Source organism: Scyliorhinus canicula, chromosome 15 (genome assembly GCF_902713615.1).
Source record: "Scyliorhinus canicula chromosome 15, sScyCan1.1, whole genome shotgun sequence".
Lineage (NCBI taxonomy): Eukaryota > Metazoa > Chordata > Chondrichthyes > Carcharhiniformes > Scyliorhinidae > Scyliorhinus > Scyliorhinus canicula.
The window spans coordinates 20,882,563-20,899,690 of NC_052160.1; the positions used below are offsets into that span (position 1 = coordinate 20,882,563).

The 17,128-nt window shown below is 48.4% G+C and overlaps 1 protein-coding gene across 3 annotated transcripts in view; it reads left to right on the forward strand.

Annotated features, from left to right (window-relative positions):
* The first annotated feature begins 6,023 nt into the window (after positions 1-6,023).
* LOC119978506 (arf-GAP with dual PH domain-containing protein 1) overlaps positions 6,024-17,128 on the forward strand; it is a 147,262-nt gene continuing 136,157 nt past the window's right edge. For all 3 annotated transcript variants that reach the window (XM_038820185.1, XM_038820184.1, XM_038820186.1), the window contains exon 1: positions 6,024-6,439. Coding sequence is in view for 2 of the 3 variants with exons in the window: in XM_038820184.1 (XP_038676112.1) it covers positions 6,355-6,439 (85 nt within the window). In the remaining variant the exon portion in view is untranslated. The remainder of the gene's footprint in view (positions 6,440-17,128) is intronic.

The window sequence follows — 17,128 nt, forward strand, 5'->3', positions numbered from 1 at the left end:
TCCTGGAGCTGATGGAGATGATAGGGAGCAGTCAGGACATTCAGAGGTAGATGTTAGCGACACTGCAGCAGGTCCATAGTTGCCTGGAGGAGTCCCAGAGGCTACAAGTGCAGGAGATGTCGCTGGCAATGTGTGGCACCGAGGCCAATATTGCTCGGATGGCGACCGCCTTGGTGACCCTGGTGCACGACGTCGGCACCATTAGTGAAGGTGTCCAAGGCATTGCACAGTCGGTGGCGGCCATAGCTGAAGGTCTCAAAAGGCAATAAGTCAGGAGTATGATGGAATGCTCTCCACTTGACTGGATGAGTGCAACTCCATCAACATTCAAGAAACTTGACACCATCCAGGACAAAGCACACGCTTGATTGGCAGCCCATTCACTACCTTCAATAGTCACCTCTTCCATCATCGATGCACAGTGGTAGCAGCGTGTGCCGACTCCAAGATTACTGCAGTAAACTCACCAAGGCTCCTTCGACAATACCTTCCCAACCTATAAATTCTACCTTCTAGGAGGACAGGGCAACCATTGCAAGGGAATACCACCATGAGGTCCTGTCCAAGTTACCCACTATCTTGTCTTGGAACTATATCTCCGTTCCTTCACTGTCTGGTCAAAATCCTGAAACATCCACCCTAACAGCACCGTGGCTGTACCTACACCACATGAACTGCAGTGGTTCAAGAAGGCAGCTCACCATTGCCTTCTCAAGGGCAATTAGGGATGGACAATAAATGTTGGCCGAGCCACGCATGAATGAATGATCGATACAGGAAATAACATTGGGGATCTGGGAGGCCAGACCCTGCTTAATTTCTCCAAGGATGGCATCTTAAAATTAATGAGACACGAAAACACAAATGATGCTCCCGAGACTCTTTTCCTGCTAGGGTCAGATGATCGAGTGAAAGTCAGGAGATTGATCATTTCCTTCCCTCATCCGTGACCTTCAAACAAAATCACATTCTTGGAAACCACATGTTTCGGGGCCAAGCTTGGCAGCCGTTTAGTCGGTGTTCTTTTTTAAGCATGAAGGACAATGGGCCGTAGCGTCCAGAGCACATTTGGACACCAGCAGCTAGTACAGATGGAAGTAGACAGGGAAGTGGTTGCTGAGAGTTGGGACTGCGAATTTGGGGGAAGTGGGCATGCATGTGGGGTGGGGGGGGGGGGGGGGGGGGGCGGTTTCAAGCAAGTTTTTAAAGGATTGGATTTGTTTATTGTCACGTGTACCGAGATACAGTGAAAAGTATTTTTCTGCAAGCAGCTCAACAGATCATTCAGTACATGGGAAGAAAAGGGAATTAAACAGAATTCAAGAAAATACAAGAAAATACATGAGAATACATAATAGGGCAACACAATATATACAATGTAACTACATAAGCATTGGCATCGGATGAAGCGTACAGGGTGTAGTGTTAATGAGGTCAGTCCATAAGAGGGTCATTTAGGAGTCTGGTGACAGTGGGGAAGAAGCTGTTTTTGAGTCTGTTCGTCCGTGTTCTCAGACTTCTGAATCTCCTGCCCGATGGAAGAAGTTGGAAAAGTGAGTAAGCCGGGTGGGAGGGATCCTTGATTATGCTGCCCGCTTTCCCCCGGCAGCGGGAGGTGTAGATGGAATCAATGGATGGGAGGCAGGTTCGTGTGATGGACTGGGCGGTATTCACGACTCTCTGAAGTTCCTTGCGGTCCTGGGCCGAGCAGTTGCCATACCAGGCTGTGATGCAGCCCGAGAGGATGCTCTCTATAGTGCATCTGTAAAAGTTGGTACGGGTTAATGTGGACATGCCAAATTTCCTTAGTTTCCTGAGGAAGTATAGGCGCTGTTGTGCTTTCTTGGTGATAGCGTCGACGTGAGTGGACCAGGATAGATTTTTGGTGATGTGCGCCCCTAGGAATTTGAAACTGCTCACCATCTCTACCTCGGCTCCGTTGATGCTGACAGGGGTGTGTACAGTACTTTGCTTCCTGAAGTCGATGACCAGCTCTTTAGTTTTGCTGGCATTGAGGGAGAGATTGTTGTCGTTACACCACTCCGCTAGGTTCTCTATCTCCCTCCTGTATTCGGACTCGTCGTTATTCGAGATCCGGCCCACTATGGTCGTATCGTCAGCAAACTTGTAGATGGAGTTGGAACCAAGTTTTGCCATGCAGCCATGTGTGTACAGGGAGTAGAGTAGGGGGCTAAGTACGCAGCCTTGTGGGAAAGGAGGTGTCAAATGGAGACGAGCAAGGAGAGGATCTGCAAGACTGAAGGGTGAAGGAGGGAATTAATATCAGGCTGGAAGAGGTTGCAGAATCGGGTGGAAAATGGACAGATATGAAGATGAAAAGAACAAAGAACAAAGAAAAGTACAGCACAGGAACAGGCCCTTTGGCCCTCCAAACCTGTGCCGACAATGCTGCCCGACTAAACTAAAATCCTCTACGCTTCCTGGGTCCGTATCCCTCTATTCCCATCCTATTCATGTATTTCTCAAGATGCCCCTTAAATGTCACTATCATCCCTGCTTCCACCACCTCCTCCGGCAGCGAGTTCCAGGCACCCACTACCCTCTGTGTAAAAAACTTGCCTCGTACATCTACTCTAAACCTTGCCCCTCGCACCTTAAACCTATGCCCCCTAGTAATTGGAATAACTGGGGTCAATTTCAAATTTTGGGTGACGACCAAACTGCAGAACGCACTAGTGTGCCCCTTCCGGCAGGCATGAGGTAGCATGCCATTCTGTGGCCCCAGGCCCTCATTTAAATCTGACAACTGAGCTATGGTGAGTTATGGGTAGAAATGGGTCATGATGATGGAGGGTAGGGGCCCTGACAAATCCTGTTCCTCCAGGAGGCCAGAAATAATTCAACCCCTACTTTTGGCCGGGCCTGTTCAGTTCCACTGTCTGTGGAACTAGTCAGAGTGTGCGTGGCACAGGTTTGAACCAGCACTTGTTGAAAGAACAAGTGGTGTCTTGCATCATAAACTACCAGCTTCTGTATTAAAACGAGCCTATTGCCAGAAACAGGCAGGTGCTTTGGATGCCCTGGCCCCTTTCAAAATGGCATTGGCCACATTATTGGTGTTAATAGAACAGAGAAGCAACCGACCCCATATTGAGACCATTACCACCCCATTAATACCAGGCGAGGACACTCAAAATGGCCACCAGTGAACCTAGACATGACAAGAGAATTGCTAAAGATTCCAACAACAGAGGGACTGAGGTAAAGGCAAATATAGGCTATGCCAGTGATTTTGATGATGAATAGGGTGATTTGAGTGGGTGATCAAAGTTCCTTATTCAGGTCTTCTATTTTTTTCCCCATTAAGGGGCAATTTAGCGTGGCCAATCCACCTAATCTGCACATCTTTTGGGTTGTGGGGGCGAAACCCATGCAGACATGGGGAGAATGTGCAAACTCCACACGGACACTGACCCAGGGCCGGGATTCAAACCTGGGTCCTCAGCGCCACAGTCCCAGTGCTAACCACTGCGCCACCGTGCTGCCCTTTATTCAGGTCTTCTTACATAAAAAACAAACTTAATACTTGACTGGAGTATAGCTTTAAAACCTGTCCGACCATCTATCGACACGCAGCTAATCTCTGGCAATAGTGGAGAAGGATTTCCTCAGAAGGAATTGCATGGAAAGCTCTTCTTGTGATCACAATGTTGGTCGTTCTGGGTGAGTGTGCTTAACACTCAATTTGGCTCTGTTTCGTTACTTAGTTCTGGAGTCGTCAGGTATCGTTAAGATACCGCCACAAGTTTCAAGGTGAAGTTCAAAGCAATAAAACCATACACCAATTAGTAAGTTCAAACAACTGAGTTTATTATAATACAATTATAATAACTACCCATGCACACGCTAAAAGGATTAAACTATTCCTACCGCTAAATAAACTAATACTTATCTCGAACGAACTGCCGGGTCAAGGAACAAGGCCTCTTGCTCTGCTCTGGTCTGCAGACTTCAGGTTGGTATAGGTTCAAAAGGGGTCAGGAGTTTCTATCTCTGGTAGCGATCGTTGTGAGACACTTACTTGCTGGCGGCTGCTGTCCCAAACCTCTCCTCTCTCTCGTTCAAGGTCTTCTTGGCAAAAGCTGGTCGAGGTGCTGTTCCACAGGGGAGGGCTGATCAAGAAGAACGAACTATGTGTGGGACCTGTCTTTTATAGGTCCCAGGGATCCGCGCCCCTTTGGGCGGACCCTTTTACCTGCTCAGAATCGATTGGGTCTCTTCCCAATCGATATGTTTGAATCCCCCCAATACTGAGACTGTTCCTTGGCTACTGGGTGGGCCTTCAGGTTCTTTGTTTTCGAACCCCACTGGTGCCGGGGTGTCTGGTTTCCCATACACTGTTGCAGTTACTTCCCCCATTTGTGTCCATTGTCTCTGGTATCGTTCCATTAATATGCTAACTATCCCGGAGATTGCCTCATTAGTATGCGGAATGTTAGTTTCGGTGCTGTCTGCTCTCTTAGCAGACAGAATCCACATTTGCTTGGTGCAGCCTGTTGGTGCTGCAAACATTGTCCATTTTAACCTGTATGCTTTGCGTTCCTCCATTTTGTATTTAGGGAATGGCCAACTTCGGTGGCTACAACAAGATGTCCCAAAGTTCTTCACAGCCAAATGGAGTACTTGTGGAAATGTACTCACTCTTGTTATGTAAGAAACACTGCAGCCAATTTGCACATAGCAAGATCCCACAAACATTAATGAGTATCTGTTAAGACCATAAGACATAGGAAAAGAAGAAATGAGGTCATAACTGTACATAATACATTCACGCCCTTATCCAAGTCATTAAGTTGTTGGTTGCAGGATAAATATTGAGCAGTATGCCAGTGATAACACCCACATCTCTTCTTTGAAAACAGCAGCCATGGGATTTTTACATGTGCACCCAAAAGTACAGAATTTCACAACATTTAAGAAGCACTTGAAACACCAAGGCTGGATTCTCCAAAAATGGGGCTATGCCCCCATGCAGGCGTAAAAACACTGCTGTTTCACGCCGGACTTTCCTTAAAAAGATTAACCCGCTTGAACACCACCCCGACCGCCCACAAGCCCCCCCCCCCTCCTCGGTACTTGATCCCCCCCCCCCCCCAACCAGGGCAGCCGCGGATAGATTGTTGTTTTCAGCATGGGACTGTGGGGAGTCCAGCCCCATAGCACACAAGGCCAGCGGACCAAGTGCTGGAAAGCGGAATTAAAACAGAGAGAGGTGCTTGATGGCTGGCGCAGACATGATGGGCCTCTTTGTGAGCGTAATGACTTAGACCAGGCCTTTGGGATTGGCCAAGTGGAATACGAGTCCCTGATTAGTGGTCCAATCAGGGAACCTCTTCTCTGTATATAACAGTGACTCATCTGAGGAAGGAGCTGCGCTCCGAAAGCTAGTGACTCAAAACAGACCCGTTGGACTTTAACCTGGTGTTGTGAGACTTCTTACTGTAAATAACTGGGAGTGTCAGATTCTCTGCAAGCTGAATGCACCTGCTGTTGGTTTTGTTACTAAAAGGAATTCTGGTGAAGGGCCTTTGCCTCCATGGACTTATTACAGTGAGCTGTAAAACTCGATCAAATCTCCGGAGTTGGGGTTTAACTGAATGGTGATCTTCTGACTAAAAGACCCACTGAGAATTGAAGGAAATCAGCTGAGCTGATAGTGATGGAGGCTGGGGGTGGGGTGGATGAGAGGTGGGTGGGTGGTATGGATTCCCTGGGAGATTAGGCAAAGCCACGGTCTGGAAATCTCCAGAGGAGGTGGCAGGGTTAGAACAGTGTGATCATTCGCCTTTCCAGTGTAGCAGAAAGGAAAGCTTTTGCAGGACTGACAGCGAAGCGCTGACACACACACACACACACACACAAAAGATTGCGGATGAAGATGACTTCATTTCAACCAATAATTGGGATGTGCGGGCGGAGGCGAGTTGACTGGTTCCCACTAGAGGTCGGGCTGGAGCTTTTAAGGCGTATCTCAGGCGGTGGAGGCAGAGAGAGGGTGGGAGGGTGGAAGGGGATGGTCACTTTGGTCGCCGGCGCAAGAATGCGGAACAAGTACAAGCGAGAGGCAGAGTGCAAGTTTGATGTTGCAGCGCTGAGCTATAAAGTGATAGACGCTTCCACTGCAAACCCCCAGGCAAAAAGCTGAGAAGTGGTTCATGATGAAATCCTAGCCGGAGCACAGGATTCTGGACAAATCCATCCTTTAAATTTAGAAAGAACATTAGAGGGGGGGGGGGGGGGGGCACCCAAGGAATTACAGCTGGTTAAGTCTTGCAAAGGAAATCCAGATTGTATATTGAGAGAAGAGTGGAGATCCTGCTGTCTGGGATAGGCATGGCGGTCGAGAGAAACAAGAGACTTTTGCAGGATCTGCTGCTGAATGCTGAGAATCAGGCGTGTGCGGATTGCGGTGCCCCGGGTGAGTACTGGGCATTAGAGACACTGTGTGTGTGTGGGTGGGGGGAGACACCAATGTGGCCTCTGCTTCCCATCTGCAGGCACCTCCACCCTGTCGAGACACCTGTGAGCAGGGAGTGCAGCAGCATAACCATTGAGAATTTCTATCACTGCAAAAAAAAGGGGGGCTTTTTTTTACACATCGTGTGTCTGTGCGTGATGGGGAATCTGCAAAGGATGGACGCAATTAAGCTGACGGATTCATTCTTTTACCCCAGCAATTCTGGGGCGTGCCTTTTGCTTTATTCTCTCTCTCTCTCTACAGTAATGATATTCCACTTTACTTGCTTAAGGTGGCGGACTAGGGTGGGGTACATCGATTGTGTAAGACCTGGGCTGTGCCAGCAAAGGCGTGTGAACCTTATTCCAGGTGATGACCCCCCTCCCACCCGCGACAGTCTCCAGCGCCGGAGGCATTAAACACGATTTTCTATTGCAGTCTATAAAACCTGGCGATGTGGACGTGGACTCTGGCCATGACTGTAGGGTTTCATTTCAAAGCCTCAATTTTCCAAGACATGTGTGTGTGAGGGGGGTGCGGGGGTTCCTTTAGGAATACTTGGACTTCCTAGTTACCCCAAATAAAGGTGCATTTTTATTTGGGTGGGTGTTGCACAAGGCCCTTGGTGTGGACTTGTGGTCAAGGATAGAGATCAGTAAAGAGCTGCCAGGCAAAGAGTAACCCCAGCAACCTCAATACTTAATCAAAGCTGAGCCACGATTCATAAAATTTCATTTGCAGAAGGAGGCCATTCGGCCCATCGAGTCTGCACCAGCTCTTTGAAAGAGCACCCTACCCAAGCCCACACCTCCACCCTATCCCCATAACCCAGTAACCCCACCCTAAGGGCAATTTTGGACACTAAGGGCAATTTAGCATGGCTAATCCACCTAACCTGCACATCTTTGGACTGTGGGAGGAAACCGGAGCACCCGGAGGAAACCCACACACGCACCGTGAGAACGTGCAGACTCCGCACAGACAGTGACCCAAGCCGGGAATCGAACCTGGGACCCTGGAGCTGTGAAGCAATTGTGCTAACCACTATGCTACCGTGCTGCCATTAGGATGAGTTCTTTTGGGGGTGGGGGGGAGTGTGGAGATGGGGAGAGGGAGGAAGCGGAGTCCAGGCAGAAGTGAGTGTTAGTTATTTTTCTTCATGCATTGATTTTTTTTTAACCCCTGGAGAAATTTGAAATACATTTGCAAGGCATGTCACATGGTGATTCTATTAACATCAGAACTGTTTGTATCAAATTAATTGAAAGAGCAAATTCACAATGATTTAATACTGAATCACTGTTAACATTGAAAGAACAATTCTGCTTGCGGAAAGCTGTCGGGGCTTGTGAATTGATGGTGCAAATACAATTCTGAGCACATGGCATACTGGGTGGTTTATTGCAGCTATAAATTCAAAATATCTAACCGGTGCGTTACAAATAGAATTAAAATGTAGTATTGGATAGCCTCAGTGTCGTCTGCTTTATGATCCTCCTCGCCATACCCTGGAGAAAAAGGATTCTCATTATACGATGACCTTGGGCAGAACTCTCCAGTCATCGGATTTCACTTTATCCACTGGCAGCGCACCCCCACCAGCAGGTTTTGAGCCAGCGTGAGGTGGTTTCAATGGGAAATCCCATTGACAAACGATGGACGGATAGAATCCTGCCATCAGTGAACGGCGCGCGGCCAAGAAACACGGGGCTGGGGGACTGGAGAATCTCACTTGTAACCTCTTGTGCATTCGCTGGCCCTTTGAAAGGACTGACCAACTATCCCCATTGATTTGCTGTTCCCAAATCTCAGCAAACTTTTTCCTTTTTGAATTAGTACCATTTCCTTTTGAAAGCTATTATTGAATCTAGCTTCCGCCATCCTTTCAGGCAGTGCATTTGCTGGGGGAACAGGTAAACCAGCAATGCCAATCCCAGCCGCCCTAATCTGTGAGTGAGGTAGTTCAAACATCTATCGCTCAAATTTAGAAAAAAGTGTTTGGAAATTCCTCCAGACTCTTAAGGAAATAAATTGTCCGAGACAGCAACTAATCTTTCAATGTGCACTAGTATCATAGAATTTACAGTGCAGAAGGAGGCCATTTGGCCCGTCGAGCCTGCACTGGCCCTTGTAAGGAGCACCCTACTTAAGCTCACGCCTCCATTCTATCCCCGTAATCCCACCTAACCTTTTAGACAGTGAGGGGCAATTGATCATGGCCAATTCACCTAACCTGCACATCTTTGGACTGTGGGAGGAAACCCACGCAGACACGGGGAGAACGTGCAGACTCCACACAGAAAGCTACCCGAGGCCGGAATTGAACCCGGGGCCCTGGAGTTGTGAGGCAGCAGTGCTAACCACTGTGCCACTGAGCTGCAGGGTATTTTCCCTCAAATTAGAACTGTCCATGCATTTTATCCTTATAGACTTAGGTGAGTCAGATCCTCAGATAACTCAAATAAACCCAAGATCATAAAATTCCAAATCCCCAAAACAGTAAAATTCAAAGAGGACAGTCAGCAAATAAGATAGACAAGTACAAATTGGGTTGCTGAGCTTCAAGGGCATGTATGTCCAAGGTTTCTTTTATAGTAAAATATGTTGGCAATACTGCATTTCATGAATTACAAATTGTTTGACAGTCACCAGCCGAAAGACAAATTATGGTGTTTGATGAGGTGCTCAAGCTCCCATTTGCCCAGTCAAGCTACAAATTATTAACTGTGTGACAAACGACGAGCCATCCACATTTCTAGTTTTACCATTGAGATCTTCAGCTTCTTGCATGCTCTGATTTTCTGGTATATTGCTGTTCTTATTACAGTGAAACCTAGGACAGGGGCCAAGGGCCGTTAAGTAGGATACCACCAAGGTTGAAAGTACTTGGCAGGCTGACAAAAAAAATGGAAGCGTTGTAGTTAGATAACTCCAAGCTCAGCTTGTATAAAGTCTGTCGGTTCTCGGGGGTAAATAGACAGGCCCACGTTTACCCTGCACACACAATATATTCTTGAACCCCTGTTTGATAAGAGGGGCAGGTTTAGCACTGGGCTAAAGAGCTGGCTTGCAATGCAGAACAATGCCAGCAGCGCAGGTTCAATTCCCGTACGGTCCTCCTCGAACAGGCGCCGGAATGTGGCAACTTGGGGCTTTTCACAGTAATTTCATTGAAGCCTACTTGTGACAATAAGCCTACTTGTGACAATAAGTGATTATTATTACCACCGGCATTTGAGGGCAGCTAGCAATAGGCAACAATTCTGGTGACACCTCTAGTGATGAGGATTAAATAAAAACATAACGTGCTGGAAATGCTCAGCAGGTCTGTTTTTAATTCAGTTTTCCAACATCAGCAATATTTTGCTCTTGTTTCTGAAAATGTTTCTTTTGGAAAGAAAATCATGTCTTTGTGTTTTTTTTAAAAACCTCCCAGCCTCTCCACTTTCCCCCTTTTTAGGAGGTCCCTTAAAAATCTCGCTCTTTGACCAGGCTTTTGGTCACCTGACCTACTGCTGCCTTGTGCGGTATTTTGTTTGATAATCACTCCCATAATGCAGATTTTGCTGCGCTGAAGGTGCTATATAGATGCATGTACCTTTTGGATTAGGGATGGCATCACCCATATCTGCCATGTGGGTGATGATGGCAGTGCTGGAGTCATGGGTCAGGGCATGGAAATTGGCAAAGAAAGCTGTTGCCTGTTTTCCACCAATATTGCACCACAGCTCCCCGGTGGGCGGCTAGTCAAGTCGAGACTCATGGTTAATAATAACTGGACAGCCACAAACCCAGGTCTCACAAGCACGCAACATGTGCATTTGAAAAGAGTTATTGACTTTATGAAAATCATTCGCTCTGCTGCTGCCTAAAAGGTTAATTATTGATGTTTTTACCAGGCGAGGTGACAGAGTGCTATGGGAGTATATTTTTGCTTATCTTTTTGCTCTCATCGGTTCAGGCTTCAGGAGTTAATGTGCAAAAATGAATTCGCCGCATACCCTGGGTAAAAGCTATACGATTGATGGCTTCTCTCTCCACGTTTGTTTAATGCATGACTCACTGTCAAATCCTGTAGCTGCTCGTGATGTAAGAATGCACACCAATCACTTGAATCTAAGAACAAGCAGTGTCAGTAGATAATGAGGAGCCTTGCATTTCTGTAGCACCTTCCACAACCTCTCAGGATCCCAAAACACTTTCCAGCCACTGGAGTGCTTTCCGAAGGCCAGTCACTTGCTGCAATGTCAGGGACACAGCAGGAAATTTGCACATGGTAAGCTCCCACAAACAACACTGGGATCACTTGTTTTAGTGATGCTCACTGAAGGATAAATATTGGCCAAGACACTGGGGAGAACTCTATTGCTACTTTTCAAATCGTGCCATGCAATCTTCCCCATCTGAGAAAAGCAGAATGACCTTGGTTTAATACAAAAGCAAAATACTACAGATGCTGTAAACCCAAAATAAAAACAGAAAATCCTGGGAAAACCTGGCAGGTCAACATCGACCTGAAATGTTGACTCTTTTCTCTCCTCACAGGTGCTGCCAGACAGACCACCTGAGCGTTTCCAGCATTTTCTGTTTAATTTGGGCTTTGGTTTGATGTCTGCTATAATCCGACCAGAGGCCACGGGGTCGGCAACATCAGAATCCCCGTGGCCTCCCCTGAATATGATCTCCCCAGATGAAGGGGAAGAGCTACACCCTTAAACAAGGGTTCCTGGGACACATTACCCCGGCACAAGTGTGGGCCAGGTGTGAGAGACCCTCCGGGAAGTAAGAGTTGTATCAAGTAGGTGAAATAAATATTGAGTTTTTCTAACAGTCATTACTTTCATGTGGTCACTCGGCTGGAACTTCACACTGGCAACGAGGGTGGGATTGGCCGGGCCAACTGTGTTCCCGGGACCTTTCCAAGAGCCATGTACTTACTCATCGTAGATGTCCATTCCATATGGATGGAGGTCCACAACATGTCCACGACGACGTCGCAGATACGATTGAGAAGCTCCGACAAACCTTCAGCACCCATGGGCTCCCCGAGGTGTTAGTATCAGGTCAACGGCACAGCTTTCATGAGCACGGAATTCAGCGTTTTCATGAAGATGGACAGGGTCCGCCATGTACGGACCACGCCTTACCACCCATCCTCGAAAGGATCGGCCGAATGGGCAGTATAGACTTTTAAGTTAGGAATGCGAAGCAAGGGCAGCACGGTGGCCTAGTGGTTAGCACAGCTGCCTCACGGCGCTGAGGACCCAGGTTCGATCCCGGCTCTGGGTCACTGTCCGTGTGGAGTTTACACATTCTCCCCGTGTCTGCGTGGGTTTTGCTCCCACAACCCCAAAAAATGTGCGGAGTAGGTGGATTGGCCACACTAAATTGCCCCTTAATTGGAAAAAAATAATTGGGTAATCTAAAATTTTTTAAAAAAGGAATGCGAAGCAGACGTCTGATACCCGGAGAGCAGTCTGGTCCATTTCTTCATCTATTGCTGCACCATGCCTCATGTCACTACTGGGGTAGCACCTTTGGAGCTGTTGATGGGCCGCTGGCTGCGCACACGGTTATGACTCGTCCAGACGGACATTGGAGAATGGTCTGCGAGCAGCAGGAACACTCCGAAGCATGTCGATCCAGGCCGCATTGTGCACCCAGAGAAAGTGGTGCGGCAATCGGGCCCGCTTCATATTCAGTGAGCGTGCAGGGGAACTAATCGAGTAGACATGTGGACCACCTCCGCAGCCATGCCCTACAGGCCCTCGAGGGAAAGCTGAAGTCCCCACACCCAGTGGTGGCCCTTCCTCCAGTGCAGCCACCATTGATACCGGCGAGGCGGACGAGCCCCTCAATCTTGAGATACGGGATGCTGACTCATGAGACTCCAAATCGGACATGGAGACTTTGCCACCCGAGGTCGCAACGGATCCTGTGGAGGCCGCGAGCCCCCACATTCAGGGGTTATAACCTGACCGGAGGCCAGGGGATCTGCAACAGCCCCGTGGCCTCCCCTGAATATGATCTCCCCAGATGAAGAGGTGGAGCTACACCCTTAAGCAAGGGTTCCATGGGACATAAATACCCAGCCCAAGTGTGGGCCAGGTGTGGGAGACCCTTTGGAGAGTATGAGTTGTATCTAGTAGGTTAAATAAATATTGAGTTTTCTACAGTCATTGCTTCCGTGTGGTCACTCGCCTGGAACTTTACAACGGCCTATCTGAAAGATGGCATTTCTAACAGTACACGGGGCAGCACGGTAGCATAGTGGTTAGCATCAATGCTTCACAGCTCCAGGGTCCCAGGTTCGGTTCCCGGCTGGGTCACTGTCTGTGCGGAGTCTGCACGTCCTCCCCGTGTGTGCGTGGGTTTCCTCCGGGTGCTCCGGTTTCCTCCCACAGTCCAAAGATGTGCAGGTTAGGTGAATTGGCCATGATCAATTGCCCCTCACTGTCTAAAAGGTTAGGTGGGATTACGTAGTGTCCTAAAAAGTAAGGTTAAGGGGGAGTTGTTGGGTTACGGGTATAGGGTGGATATGTGAGTTTGAGTAGGGTGATCATTGCTCGGCACAACATCGAGGGCCGAAGGGCCTGTTCTGTGCTGTACTGTTCTAAATCTAAATCTAAATCTAAATCCCTCAGTGTCAGCCTAGGTTACCTGCTTTGGTTTCAGGTGTCTATGGACTTATGGACTCGCTAACAATGTGGCGAGGGTGCTACCCACTGAACCACAGTTGACACCTAAATATGCCACTGTTAATTTGCTTGATAACCTTGCTTGGCAATGTCACAAAGTTGCCAGCCTCCTGTTTGTTTGTCTGACATTTCTTCCCATGCAACACAACCATGAGATTGTGTGGGTGGGGTTGGAATAATTGGGGGGGGCGGAGGACATGGTTAGTGGGTGGGCCAGTACGGTAAGGGATGGAGCACAGGATGTATATGAGGAAAATGTCTCTTGTATCCCATTGTTGGATCTGATCATCCATTTCTGCCATCTTGCAACATGAAAATAAACAATGACAAATGATAATTTCTCCCAGCCAACCCATAAAACCACATACTGTCCATTAAGCATGGGAGGAAAATAAAAACTAGCTATGGAAACGGAATAGAATATGTTTGTTCTAGGAACCTGCAGCTCATTAAGAGCATCTTCTCACAATGACAAATGGTGCTTGTGATTGGTGTAACAGCTGTGTGAATATTTTACATCTATTATGCAAATTCTGCACATTCTGCTGCAGAGTTTATTTTACATTCAGTCATTGGGGATGGGCACCACTGGCAAGGCCAGCTTTTGCTGGCCATCCATTATTGCCCTTGGAAAGATGGTGGTGAGCTGCCTCCTGCAAGGGCAATCCAGAAATTTGACCCAGTGACAGTGAGGGAACAGTGATATATTTCCAAGTCAGAATGGTGTGCGACCTGGAGGCAAACATGCTGGTGATGGCGTTCGCAAGCATTTGCTGCCCTTCTCCTTCTAATTTATAGAGGTCAAGGGTTGTGATGATGCTGTCAAAGAAGTCTTGGTGAGTTGCTGCAGTGCATCTTGTAGATGGTGCGCATGGCGGCCACACTGACACTGGGTGGAGGGAGTGAATGTTTAAGGTGATGCTCTGTTCAGGATGGTGTCGAACTTCCTGAATGTTGTTGTTGTTGTCCTCAAGTATCTGAGGAGTTGGAAAGGGTACTGAACATTGTGCAATCATTGGTGAACATTGCGACTTCGGCCTTATATTGGAGGAAAGGTCGTTGAAGAGCTGAAGATGGTTGTGCCTCAAACACTACCATGACGAACCCCTGTGGTGGTGTCCTGGGCCTGCGTTTTTTTTTGGAAATGTTTTTTATTGAGTTTTCATATTTTATATCCAACAAATTACAAATTATTAGAAAAAAAACACGCAAAAATTAACATGTATATTTACAGGTAAGCATCTTCATAATAACAACTGTGGCCGCCCCCGTTAACCGGCATACATATTTTACATTCCCCAATATGGCCGAGGCACATGTCTATAGGCATTTATTTACAATTTGGTTTTGGGCCTTAGCTTGCCATCAGACTGTCGCTTGCGGCTTTGTCCGTCCTTTTTTTTTGGAATAATTTTTATTCGAGTTTTCAACAACAAATTTTATCACAACAGAGAAAAACAGTAACCCCTCCCCTCCAATACAAAAACAATAAATTAACAAGAAAAATAAATAAGCGTAAAACCATGAGAACAAATCCCCATAACGAACCTGTAGCCCCCCCCCCCCCCACCCCCCGGGCTACCTTCCCCCGATTCCCGTCCATTTTCCCCAGATTCTTGGCCACCCGACTATTCTTCCTCTTGTTCGTTGGCCACAAACAGGTCCCGGAACAATTGCATGAATGGCTCCCACGTTCTGTGGAAGCCGTCGCCTGACCCTTGGATGGCGAATTTGATTTTCTCCATTTGGAGAGATTCCGAGAGGTCGGACAGCCAGTTTGCAGCTCTGGGTGGTGTTGTTGACCGCCAGCCAAACAGGATTCTACGGAGGGCGATCAGGGAGGCAAAGGCAAGGGCGTCCGCCCTCCTCCCCAGGAATAGATCTGGCTGGTCTGAAACCCCGAAGACCGCCACTATCGGGCATGGCTCCACCCTCACCTCCACCACTTTGGACATAGCCTCGAAGAAGGCTGTCCAGGACTCCACAAGTCTAGGGAAAGACCAGAACATGTGGGCGTGGTCGGCCGGGCCTCTTTGGCACCGTTCACATCTGTCCTCCACCTCCGGGAAGAGCCTACTCATACGGTTTCTTGTTAAGTGGGCTCGATGTACCACTTTTAGTTGCGTCAGGCTGAGCCTTGCGCACGTGGAGGTGGAGTTGACCCTATGCAGCGCTTCACTCCAGAGACCCCACCCTATCTCCATCCCCAAGTCGTTCTCCCATTTCCTTCTTGTTGCGTCCAGTACGGTGTCGTCCCTTTCTATCAGTCGGTCATACATGTCGCTACAGTTCCCTTTCTCCATGATACTTGCGTCCAGTAGGTCTTCCAGTAGTGTCTGTTGTGGCGGTTGTGGGTACGTCCTTGTCTCCTTTCGTAAGACGTTTTTGAGCTGCAGGTACCGTAGCTCGTTCCCCCTGGCTAGCCGAAATTTCTCTGTCAGTTTGTCCAGTGTTGCGATCCTGCCATCCGTGTATAGGTCCCTGACTGTCAGTGTCCCTCCCTCCTGCCTCCACCTTTTGAAGGTGGCATCAGTCAGTGCTGGTGTGAACCTATGGTTGTTGCAGATGGGAGCCTTGTCCGACATTTTGGTCAGGCCAAATTGCTGCCGCAGTTGGTTCCAGGATTGGAGGGTGGCTGTCACCACTGGGCTGCTGGAGTGTTTTTTGGGTGGGGATGGGAGTTCTGCCGTGGCGAGGGCCCGGAGGGAGGTCCCCATGCAGGAGGCCTCCTCCGCACGCACCCACTCGGCCTCTGGCTCCTGGATCCATCCCCTTACTCGCTCGGCTGTTGCCGCCCAGTGGTAGAATTGTAGGTTCGGGAGGGCTAGCCCCCCCTGGATTTTGTTTTTTGTAGGACCTTCTTTGGGATCCTAGCATTTTTACTCCCCCCCTCATACAAATGCCATGATAAGTTTGTCCAGCGCTTTGAAAAAGGCCTTGGGGATGTAGATCGGAATGGATCTAAACAGAAAGAGGAACCTGGGCAGTACGTTCATTTTGATCGTCTGGACTCTCCCCGCGAGGGAGAGTGGGAGTGTGTTCCATCTTTGCAGGTCCTTTTTTACTTCCTCCGTCAGGCTGGTGAGGTTCCATTTGTGGATCCCTTTCCAGTCATGGGCTATTTGGATCCCCAGGTAGCGGAATTTGTGTCGGGCTTGTTTGAACGGCAGCCCCTTTAGGGAGCGTTGTATAGGAGCTTTACCCAAGCGGTGAACCCTGTTCCAAGCCCGAACAGCTCCAGTACCTCTATGAGGTATTTCCATTCGACTCTGTCGAAGGCCTTTTCTGCGTCCAGGGAGACGATCACCTCTTGTGTTCTCTCCCCGGAGGGGGTCATTATCACGTTCAGTAGGCGCCTGATGTTCGAGGTAAGCTGTCTACCTTTGAGGAAGCCTGTCTGGTCCTCTGTGACCACCTCAGGTACACAGTCTTCTAGCCTTTCGGCTAGGATTTTGGCCAGTATTTTGGCATCTGCGTTCAGCAGAGATATGGGTCTGTATGACCCACATTCCGTTGGGTCTTTGTCTTTCTTAGGTATCAGCGAGATTGAGGCCTGTGCTAACGTGGGTGGCAGTATGCCCCTAGCTAGCGAGTCTGTGAACATCTCCCGCAGGTGCGGGGCCAGCGCTGTCGCGAATTTGTTGTAGAAGTCCGCCCAGGAATCCGTCCGGTCCCGGCGCCTTCCCCGTCTGCATGGAGCTAATGCTGTCCATGATCTCTGTCCTGGGCCTGCGTTGATGACCGCCAACAAATACAACTCATTTGTGCTAGACATGACTTTAAGCAGTGGAGAATTTTCACCCTGATTTCCATTGACTTCAATTTTGCTACAGCTCCTTGATGCCACACTTGGTCAAATACAGTGCAGGTCCCTTACACAACAGCCTATGCAATTCCTACACATCAGGTATTTTATGGTGCTTCTTCCTGTCCTTTCTTTCCCTAGAAATGC